General features: G+C 44.0%; 1 protein-coding gene across 1 annotated transcript; it reads left to right on the forward strand.

Annotated features, from left to right (window-relative positions):
* Positions 1-1,149: 1,149 nt before the first annotated feature.
* On the forward strand, positions 1,150-10,589 carry six5 (SIX homeobox 5). The gene is made up of 3 exons (XM_032546043.1): positions 1,150-2,289; positions 4,813-6,188; positions 7,545-10,589. Exons 1-3 carry the CDS (start codon positions 1,604-1,606, stop codon positions 8,195-8,197), a joined length of 2,715 nt encoding a protein of 904 aa, XP_032401934.1. The 5' UTR covers positions 1,150-1,603; the 3' UTR covers positions 8,198-10,589.
* The last annotated feature ends 496 nt before the right edge of the window (positions 10,590-11,085 follow it).

The raw sequence follows: 11,085 nt of genomic DNA on the forward strand, positions 1-11,085 counted from the left end.
AAATGCATGAGTGAAAGTGTAAATTTGGTTTGAAAAGCGGTGAAAATGGCCCGATTTTCACATTTCTGACTCCTAAATCTGACACCATCTGCAACTGTAGGGAGCATTATTTCTCCCCTACCCCTCCAAAGTCTCCCACTGTTATTTTCTTCCACATTTGATGTACTGAAATCTCTAAAACTCTCATGACTCTGGATTGGGATTAGTATTTAAAACTATACCTTTAAGGATATCAGATTAACTGGAAGAGAGATAAGATAAATCTCCTTAACCTGCATATTTACGTGAATATTTACATTCTTGTACTAAGTAGATGCAATGCAGGTCTCCATAGATCATATTACACAGGGATTGTCATTTATCTTTATAGTTTAGGCTTTTATATCTTTTCATCATCTTCTATCACAACGTAAACAAAAGTAAATCATGAGGAAAGCAATGCATCCCTGAACTGGGTCATGATTTAAATTGTTTTGATGACTCATTCATTGGAAAAAAGAAAAAAAAAGAAAAAATTCTTATTAACTGCAAAAATCATCTAGATCCGTGGAGGCATTCTGGCCTATCGGTATGTGTTTGTGCAGACTATATTTGCATATAAACCACCTAATGCTCAACAGACCGTTTGATCCAGTGGGAAAAGATAAATCATAAACGATGTAAGGACTAATACAGCTGCAGTTCTGGTATCTTCTGTTTTTATGCAGACAAGCCTTCATTTAGAAGTATGTTTAGGCTCACTGTTATGCAGAAAAAGATTATAGCTCTCTTTATTCTTATAATAGCCAGCAGACACTTGAAGTTTTGGGGGCTATTCATAATTTTATCCATCGTTCAATAAAAACCCCGTTCCATCCTCAGAATGGGCGTAATGCAACCACCATGTTTCACTTTAACCCCAATTGTCATGTTCACTCGCACCCGGAAGTATAACTCAGGTAGCGCAAACTACCGGCAAGCAAACACAGTTATAATGGTGGAGGTAGTGAAAATACCTCCACCATTAGCTTCTCTAACAGTAGAGCTAATGGTGAAAAGTAGTGATAATGGTGCCTTATCCATTTTGTTGCTGATAGGGCAACAATGGTGAGACATTTCTGCCTTATCAGCCAACTTTAAGACAAATAAGATGGACACAGAATACATCAGCTACATTATTTACAGGAAACAGCAGAGATTATTGCATACTTTCAACAAACTTTTACATATTAAAAGTTTACAGTTATCGGGTGACCAACCCCCTCCCTTCTTTGCCTCTCCACCGCCGCCCTGGGCGACTGCCATCCAAAGTTCTGGAGCGTGTAAGCACCGATGGTTTTTCAGAAATGTTAGGGGCAAAAGGGCAACTTCGAGACATACAGTCCCTGTTGGAGTTAATTAAAGCTGCAGCCTGAGATCACATTTAGATGGGTTGGATCGTGCCAGCAGCAATAGAGAGAGGGGCGTGTCTGCGCCTGGCCTGGAGGCACATTAATCGGTTCTGCTGGCGGAGCGGAGGACGGGAAAAACGCAGCGCTGCGGAGGGAGGGACGGAGGAAGAGAGAGCGAGAGAGAGAGACAGGGGAGGAGGAACTACTAGTGGGGAAAAAAAGTTAAAGTGAAAATGGCTTCCTTGTCTTTAGAGTCTACAGAACAATCTGAGAACAGCCCAGAGGAGCCATCAGCAGCCGAGTCCAAAGAAGACAAAGAAACCGCCCGAGTTTCGGAACATCTGCTCCAAAGTTTCCAGAAGTCGGCTCTGAGTTTCTCCACTGACCAGGTTTCGTGTCTGTGCGAGGCCCTGTTGCAAGCGGGTAATGTGGATCGCCTGTGGAGGTTTCTCTCCACCATACCTCCTTCGTCCGAGCTGCTACGTGGCAACGAGACGTTGCTGAAGGCCCAGGCGCTGGTGGCCTTCCACCGGGAGGAGTTCAAGGAGCTGTACGCCATCCTGGAGAGCTATGACTTCCACCCGTCTAACCATGGGTTCCTGCAGGACCTGTACCTCAAAGCCCGCTACAAGGAGGCGGAGAGGTCCCGGGGCCGCAGCCTGGGCGCCGTGGACAAGTACCGGCTCAGGAAGAAGTTCCCCCTGCCCAAAACCATCTGGGACGGGGAAGAGACCGTGTACTGCTTCAAGGAAAAGTCCCGGAACGCTCTGAAGGAATGTTACAAGAGCAACAGGTATCCCACTCCGGACGAGAAGAAAAACCTGGCCAAAGTCACCGGACTGTCCCTCACACAGGTCAGCAACTGGTTCAAGAACCGCAGGCAGAGGGACAGGACCCCGTCCGGGACCCACAGCAAAAGGCAAGAGCAACAAAGCTGCATGCATGTGCACACATTCAACTATATAAGCCGCAGCAGTGCCCTTTGTTTGGAAGCAGAGGAAACACAGAAAAAACCCTGAAGAAAAAAAACACAGCACGCCTCACTTGAGTGCAAAAACGAGCCAATGTGCTAGACACTGGTTTATGCAATTGATTTGGCTGTAGCTGTGTTTTGGCAGCAGTGAAGTCACACATCTCAAACCTGAAGCATGTTGCTTTGTTATGAAATGTGAGATCCAGATGGGCCCCACGATGGCTCAAGTTTCCTGAAACTCTGCACTGCGCTGCCGCCTTCAGAGCAGGGGAAAGCCAGGTTAGTTAGTGGAAGCCTTTAACAAGAAGAGTGCGTGAGTGGGGGGAAAAACCCTGCAGGATCAGATCACACAGCCTGAGACCTCTCATTTTATACATTGCAGTAGAGATGGATCAGGCCATTTCTTTGACAATAGGTGTGATTGATACAGACCTTATGGTATTCATTGTCAGCAAAATAATTATATTTATTGATGCTCCCAAAGAACCAGCAGAGAAAAAAAAATAGTTTAATTAGGAAAAGTAACACACCTTCTGCCACCTTCAGCGTCTGACATGAACACGTTGTCCGCGTCTTGTCTGTTTATCATCTCGGCTGGAAACTGAAAATGCTGCCCAACATTTAAGAGTTAGTTGAGGCATCTTCTGTTACAACAATCAGGGTGAAGCCATGACGACTGCAACTGGCTGGTGCTCACGAGACCGAAGTCGCCACAAAAGGAAATTTTAATATCACAAGATCTCGTTAGACAAGTTCTTGTTACAATCCTGCTGGTCGTTACCAAAGATGCATGATCAAAATTAAAAGTCTAGGGAGCTGACAACGCCGTCTAATTGACTCTGGGTTTGGTTGGTGTAATTAAAAAAAGTGACTCATCTTCAGATAAATTGAACAGATTTAGTCAGAGGAGAATTCAACAAGTAGCCTCAGCTTACGTAGCAAATGATGTCCTGGGTATTTTGACTTTCTCACTGGGAATTTTTGAAACTGCAAATGTAAATGAAAAATGTTTGTTTCTGGTGGGGAATGAGAAGCATAATAACCAGTCAAACTAATTGAGCACAAACTGTAGCTTTATACTGACTGATCATAACACACCAACCAAATCAAATGTGCTTCAAGAAGCTTGACTTATTCAGTTTCTTTCAGGTCCTATCTAATGAATCCAATTTTCACTGATTCAGAATTATTTTTATTGACTCTTTCTCCTCTTCTATAAAAGGGGGGAAAAAAGGCCTGTACAGTACTTGATGGAAGTAGTAGCTTTAAATTGAATAGAAAATAACATTACAATATACTCACTTATGTTTGAAAGCCTTTGTCTACAGCTTTTATCTAAGCTCAAAGAAGTGCATCAGACTACATGACTCTGGTTTTATTTTCAGCCCACTTATTTATCAAGTACTGCACAGGCCAAAATGTGTGTGTGTGTGTGTTCTTGGTTTTTATTTAATGAAGAGTGGCGCTGATTCCTGTCTCTGGCAGAATAATCGTTGCATCTCTTGTTTCTTTTTTTTTTTTTTTTTTTTTACAACCACTGCTTCTCCAAACAGGGGTGATCTGTTAGGAGAAGAGATAAAACAGAACACGGAGAGCATGGTCAGGCCGAGCGACGCAGCGAATCTGTGTGGTCAAAACTACACAAACGAACCAAAACCTGCACCATAAAGGAGTTTTTAGGACTCTGGTGCTTCCTGCTTGCACAGAGGAGTGCTGCTATGCATGGTTGGTTATTAAGTTGGAGGAGCGGTGTGTTGAAAAATGGTTAACCGTGCGGCGGTTTTAAAGTAGAGGAGAAACTTGAACAAATTTTCTTTTGCCATTAGAAATATGAGATCTAAATCCAACCAGCACAAAATCTCTCTGATTTACATTAGATGTCTCTCAGTAATGCAGCACAGATAATTCCAATTTTAATACTGCAGTATCTGCTTTTAATCAAAACAGGAAGGCAATAACTATCCCTGCACTGCACAAATACAAAATCCTACCAAGTGTTTTGGTCTGGTTTCTAGTGCAAATATCTTGGTTCAATTCAAATAAGACAAAACTAACTTATAAATAACTTCAAGGCAAGAAGTACCTTGTTTTATGTCAATAACGCCATAATATTGATGAAAAAGTTTCAGTTCCACTGGCAGATTATTTCACATAGAAAAATTCATTTACCTCATGTTAAAAGTGAAATATTCTGCCAGTGGAACTAAGACTTTTTCCTCAATATGATGGAATTATTGACATAAAACAAGCTCCTATATTTTGCAAAGAAGTTACTTGTGAGTCAGTTTTGTCTTATTTCAATTCTAAGAAGATATTTGCAAAAGAAATAGACCAAAACACTTGCTATGATTTGGTGTTTTTGCAACGCACTTATACTTCATATTTTCTCAAAAAGCAGAAATAATTGTGAAAGACACTCATTAAATAATCAAAGTAATTTTTTATGTTTAATATCGCATCAAATTTCAGTGAGTCTGATGGGAACCACAGCACTGAAGACGAGGCGAGCGTCATGGACGAAGCGGCGGACAAACCTGAGGAGACCGTCGGCTCCGGGGCTTCCATCATCTCCGTCTCGGCGGTGCCCTGCAGCGCCGGGAGCCAGCTCATCCTCAACAGCTCCAGCGGCTTCCTCACAGCGCCGCAGCCTTTGCTGCTGAACGGAAACTCCCTGATCTCCGGCGCCGGGGCTGGCGTCATCATCAACGGCCTGAGTCTGGGCGACTGCCAGACGGTCACGCTGAGTCCTGTCACCACCAGCTCTCCTTTGATCCTGAACGGGGCTCAGGTCATAGCCAAACCCGGGGTCGGCGCAGAGCAGCAGGAGGCGGTGGAGGCCAAGGCGGCGGTTCTGAGCAGCAACTTGCAATCTTCCGAGGCCTCCGCCATCGTTTCTCCTCCACTTCAAACCAAAGCAAAGAGCGGCAACAACATGGATTTTCACGTCCGCTGTGAATCGGAAGGAGGCAGCCAGACGGTATCCCCGTCCTCCTCGTCTTTATCGCCCTCCCCGCCAGCTCTGTCTTCTCCCACCTGTCTTCCATCTCTAGTCTTAACCCAGAACCCGCAACATCAAGAGCCGCTCTCCCTCACAGCGCCTCTGTCTTCTGCAAGTGTAGCTATTTCTAACTCTCCCAGTCAGCAGGGGGTTTCTCCCTCGTCGGTTTCTTCCATCCACTCTGCCCCTCATGTCATCTCTTTGCCCCAAGTAGTGCCTTCCATCCACTGTTCACCAGTCTCCCATCTGGTCCAGGCGTCTTTAGGATCCCAGTGCCCTCAGCTTGTCCCAGTATCCCCACTCACCTCGCCGGCTCCATCGTTCCAAAACCCTCCGACTCAAAACCTGGGTGGCAGACCACCGAAGCAGCAGAAAGAGCCCCCAACAACTGTATCTGAATCTGCTGCGACTGTGGTTTCGGTCTCAGAGCTAAGCAACGCTACCCTCCAGCAAATAAACTCCACCCCCAGCAAAATCCAGACTCCGCAGGTTCTCTCCGCGTCTTCCCCAACTCCAGTAGTGCCGGTGTCACAAGCCAAAGGCAGCAGCGCCTCTGCACAGTTAGTCTCTCTCTCCATGCCTCAGCTGGTCCCCGTCTCCTCCATCCAGACCTCCTCCAACGTCTCTTTCCCTCAGGTGGTGCCGGCCAGCCCGGCTCTCTCCATCCCCTCGGCCGGGTTGCCTTTGCAGATCCTGGCTTCAGCTCCCGGATCCGGAGGGGCTCCGCAGACCCCGCTCCGGATAAACCCGCTGAGTCCAATTCAGAGAGTGGGGAACCCGAGCAGCGTGGCCCCCGCCGTGCAGCTCCTGAACCCTGGGATCATTCAGCTACCTTCCTCTCCAACAGGTAAGCATGTTTCATTGGAAAATGAGATTTGTCATTGGTCTTCAGTTGGATTCTTTGCTGGGTTTTCATTTGACATGATGAAGAATTAAATGTATTTTGGATTCTATAAAAATTAAAAAACTTAAGTTAATCTTGAGAGGAAACAAATTGTTTATTGTGGATCAGATCTGAAGAGTGGAAGACAACCTCTGCTGAAAGAAAGCAACAGAAACATTCGGGTTGTTTTCACACCTGATTGTCTAGAAGATTCTGTTCAATTGGGGACTAAAATTGCAACATTTGTTATATTTTCCACTTGTGCGGTTCACTTTCACACGGCGGTGAACCAAATCATTTGAAAAACCTGTTCCCCCTTCTCGCCTGTGGTGGCGCTGCATCAAGAACCACTTAAGGAAATGAAACGAAAGCTGAGCACAAGTTTCTTTTTCACATAATGCAAACAGAAATGTAGTAGCGTCAGGTTACCAGTTGGTGGCTGTAATGCTTCATTCAGTTGTTTGCCGTCGCCAACATATCAAAAAAGAAGAAGTAGGGTCAGATTTTAGTGGCTGTAGAATTTCTCTTTCATCTTTGGCAAAAGGCAACAAACTATTCTTCTGATTGTCATTACACTCGTGTGTTTGTTTAGGTTGCATTTACCCAGAATACCCTCCATCACAGTCTGCTTCACCGCTTTTGGAGCGACCTGCGGTCCGCTGGCATTCACATATGCATTCAAAAGGCACCAGAGTTCACTTCAACCAAACCGAGACTGAGGTTTTTAGGTGGACCAGAGGTCGCTTTTTTTGGTCCGCATCAGAGTTCTGTTGTGCGTTCACACCTCCACAAACAAGCCAGACTTTCTAGGCAAATTAACTAGTGTTGGATTAAAGCGGATTAACAGGGCTGGTGTGAATGCACCCTTTATTTTGCCACAATCCATGCAGGGAACGTGGCAAAAATGGGGATGCTTTTTTTCAGCAGGGACTCAGAAGAAGGTGAAAGTTGATGGGAAGATGGAAGGAACCCTTGGAGGTTCCCAAACATGCAGGCTAGAGCTAGAGGATCATCAGTTATATCAATAGGTATTGATGTGTCGGAATGGCCTAGTCAAAGCCCAGATCTCACTGAAATTTGTGGTTACACTTGAAAACTGATAAGACGTACCTGAGATCATTTGATAAAATATTGTTTAACGAGGGATGGATACAAATAACACCACTTTTTATGTTTGTAAAACATAATCAAAATCATCAAATCAGATGAAATAGTTGTTCTACCCCATAGCCATCTCCATAAAGTTTGTGGTTGCTCAGTAGCGTAACTAGCATGATGTGCATAAAGTCATTAAATAAGGATCATTGTGTTTTCCTCTAGGGAACCTCGTTCTTGGTGGAAGTCCTTATCTGAGTGTCCAGCAGGGGAAGCTGATTCTGACCATCCCAGCAGGGATCCAGCTCACCAGTTTACCCCTGAAACCAGTCCCAGACGCACCCACCATCTCTGCCAACGGCGTGGCGGGGCTTCTTGGCCCCTCCGCGCCTCCCGTGGCCCACCAGCCTCCGTCCGCCCCCGGCTCGACCTCCGCCGGTCCGGCAGCTTCGCCCTTGAACTTCATCAGCTCGTCCCCTCTGTACTGTGCTCCGGACTCCGCCGTCGCCACCAGCCAGGCGCTCGCGGACCAGCCCGTCACCATGACGACACAGAGCTCGCTCACTCCGGAGAGCCTGCTGGCCCTCGGCCCCATGTACAGCGGCGTGGCGCCGAGCCTCCAGCTGTCCCAGCCGGCGTGGAGCCCCGTGTCGCTCTCCACCTCGGCCAGCCTGACGCTGTTTGACATGCGGGGGAAGGGCGAGCTGCCCGTAGACCTCGGCCTGCCCGGCGGCGAGTCGCTCCTGCTGGGGAGCCCCTCGCAGGGGCAGGACGAGGACGCCAGGTCTCCCCTGGGGGACCCAGAGGAGATGGACGGGGACCCCAAGATCCTCACTCAGCTCCAGTCGGTCCCCGTGGATGAAGACCTGGGTTTGTAGTCTCCTAAAACTGTACGCTGGCGACGATGATCCTCTGAAAGACTTTAGTTTCTCCTCATGACCCGACATGTTACCTTCACACTCTTTAAACATATTAATTAGGTATTTAAACGCTTTAATGCCTTCACAGTCCTGACTGGCACTTTTGAGAGAAGTTTTTGCAGTTTTGTTTTGCGGTGTTTGGCAGCTCCAGTCAGAACCTTGCATACGCTTTTCATGGATATCAATGTCACGCTGGTTTGGGGCATTTAAAGATTTATTCTTTACCATCCTTCTTACAGGATGTAATGATTTATACTAGGGTCGTCAATGTTACATAATGCATATTAATCTCATTACCTATTTTGACCTAAAAGCGTCACTACAGAAAAGTGAATGGATCCACTTTAAATAAATATAAATATAGAAAATATTTTCTTTTCTTTCTACCAGCATATTTGTTCTAAAACCTTTAGATGGATATAAAATCAAGTTTGTTTGTTTGTTTTTTTAAACCATAAAATGAATTCTTGATTCTAGACATAAACTGATTGTCCCCCCTTTTTTTTAAAGGGTTTAGCTTTAGACGAATTTTCTTTTTAATGAGGCTGAAAGTGAGAATTTCTACTTGGAGAGTAAATGTTTCTCAGCCCTAAGATGAGGAGTTAACAGCTAGACCCTACAACAAACCCAAACACATGGAAACTGAGGTTAAAAGAACAAAACCGGCTAACGTTTGGCTTCAGGAATGCCTTGACCTCAACTATGCTCAAAATTTGTGGAATATTCATAAAGGCTTGGCGAGATCCAGAGGAAAACAACTTAAATGTGGTTTACCAGGAAGGTTTGTCAAGCATCCATGAATATATCTCCTCACCCAGTTTTATTTTGTATGCAAAGCTCTCCTGTAGTCAGAAAAATAAGCAATGAGTCAGATACATCTTTAGATAAAAAAAAAAAAAAGAAAATAAATGACATCGACATCCATGATGAGTGTAAACGTGCCTGGAAATGCTTCATTTTGAGGTTTTACCTCTAGATTTTAAGGGAATTTTCTGCCGTTTTTACCCACTTTTTTTTTTTTTTACCTTGAGAGAGGAGCTAAGCTGGATGACATTTTGAGAAAATTCAACAGTACATTTTCCTGGAGTTTTTCCTTGAGGTGCCACCAAAAGAGAGGAGATCTGGTAAAGTGAAAACACTTGTACATTTCTCAGTGAGAGCTTCTGGACTTTGACTCTTCTTACGCTACCAACACTCCACAATGAAGAGCATAAAAACCTTCATGCTCTTTATTTTTGCCTCCTAGTTGCAAGGGAAACACAACAGTATTTCACAGACATGAACCAGTTACTGAAGTCTGGCCAAGCAGGCAGATTTGTTGCATTTAATGTTGTTTAAAGTTGGTTTTTTTGTTTGGTTTTTTTTTTTGTTGCAGTTTTTGAATTGTGTGATTGAAATGATGATGATAATAATGATACAGGAGTTGAAAAGGTTATAACTCTATGCAATATATGTGTAGCTCTTTATAGGACACTACGTCTCACAACGCTTGGGAGATGAAATGAAGCGTTGACGTGCATTACACTAAAGCGTTTTGCTCTGATTGTGATGTTTCTCATCAAATGCAGCCAAAGTCTCAGTACAATGATGCTGATAAGTGCCTTATTTTAAACCGTTTTTTGTTGTTGTTTTTAAAAAAAAAAATGTATTCTTGTTTTGTGTTTGTTACGCCGTTTTGTATGACTTGTATGTTGCTGACCAGATTTTTGGACTTTAAAGAATGCCCACATTTCTACGTCAGTTTGACCCTCTGTGAATTGCTGTGATACTTTATTTGCATGGTCGTTGCTCCATCTCATTTATTTTATTTTTTTTTTTTTTAAATCGTTGTATATTTTGCACATTTCATTGGCATTCTGTTTACGTTAACGCTCGCGTTCTGTCGTGATCGCGGTGGGACTCATTTGTTCGGGACGCTCCGGGTCCTTTGGATTTAAACGCTAAACCAAACAGGCCGCCTGCGGCCGCAACGCAGGCAGCCGTCAAGCTTTTTTGCTCGTTTATGGTACATCAATGTGCAGTGGATGTCAGAAGTGGACACGCCCCTGTTAAAACGGCAGGTTTTTGTGACTTAAAGCTGCAGTATGTACATTTTTATTTTTAAAAAATATGTTGTTTTTTTTTTTTAGATATTTGTTAAAACTGTCACCATCTCAACAGATAACGAGACAGAAATTCATTGGAGAAAAGTCTAGCTCCCCCACCTCGTCCCAGTGCTACTATTGGTAAAACGTTTAGGATTTAGTTTCCAAACTTTAATTTTCCTCTCATGAGGTAATTCTTGTCTGGGTTTGGAGGAATGCTTGCACGTTCTCAGTTGCTAAAAACTAAAACTCCATCTTCAGATTTCTAGCAGACATTTGAAACTCCTGTTTTATGTGGGGGGGGAAAAAAAGCAAACCCAGATCAACATATCACTGTGGTTATTTTATTGTTTTCTCTTTCTCTCTTTGGTGATTGACGGTGGTTTTGCCAAACATATAATTATAGGTTGCGTCTGTTTGAGTCTGATTTTATTAGCTCATAACATACAATCACAAGGCGTTTTTGACGATTGTAAGGGCTTCCTTGACTTGTTTTCTCTGGAAGGATTTAACTTGGCTTATCAAACCCAAACCCTTAATCATCTGATTCATCCGATATCTGCAAACTGTGGCTTCAACTGAGTGATTAAAGTGAGCAAACGTGAGGAATATTTTCTAAAAAGATGTCTTAACTTAATTCAAGACAATCAAATTTGAACAAAAATTACTTCAGCAAAATATTGGTTTAAGGATGTGCCACTTTAAATTTACATAATTTTCTCATAACAAAGTTGTTGTTTTTTCAGCTGAATTGTAAGGCAG

This window comes from Xiphophorus hellerii, chromosome 18, assembly GCF_003331165.1.
Source record: "Xiphophorus hellerii strain 12219 chromosome 18, Xiphophorus_hellerii-4.1, whole genome shotgun sequence".
In the NCBI taxonomy this organism is placed as follows: Eukaryota; Metazoa; Chordata; class Actinopteri; order Cyprinodontiformes; family Poeciliidae; genus Xiphophorus; species Xiphophorus hellerii.

Excerpts from the sequence above, each read along its gene's own strand:
- six5 (XM_032546043.1), top strand. The coding sequence starts at position 1,604 with ATGGCTTCCTTGTCTTTAGAGTCTACAGAACAATCTGAGAACAGCCCA. Across the intron at positions 2,290-4,812 it reads TCCGGGACCCACAGCAAAAG|TGAGTCTGATGGGAACCACA; the intron begins GCAAGAGCAACA and ends ATCAAATTTCAG. Across the intron at positions 6,189-7,544 it reads GCTACCTTCCTCTCCAACAG|GGAACCTCGTTCTTGGTGGA; the intron begins GTAAGCATGTTT and ends GTTTTCCTCTAG.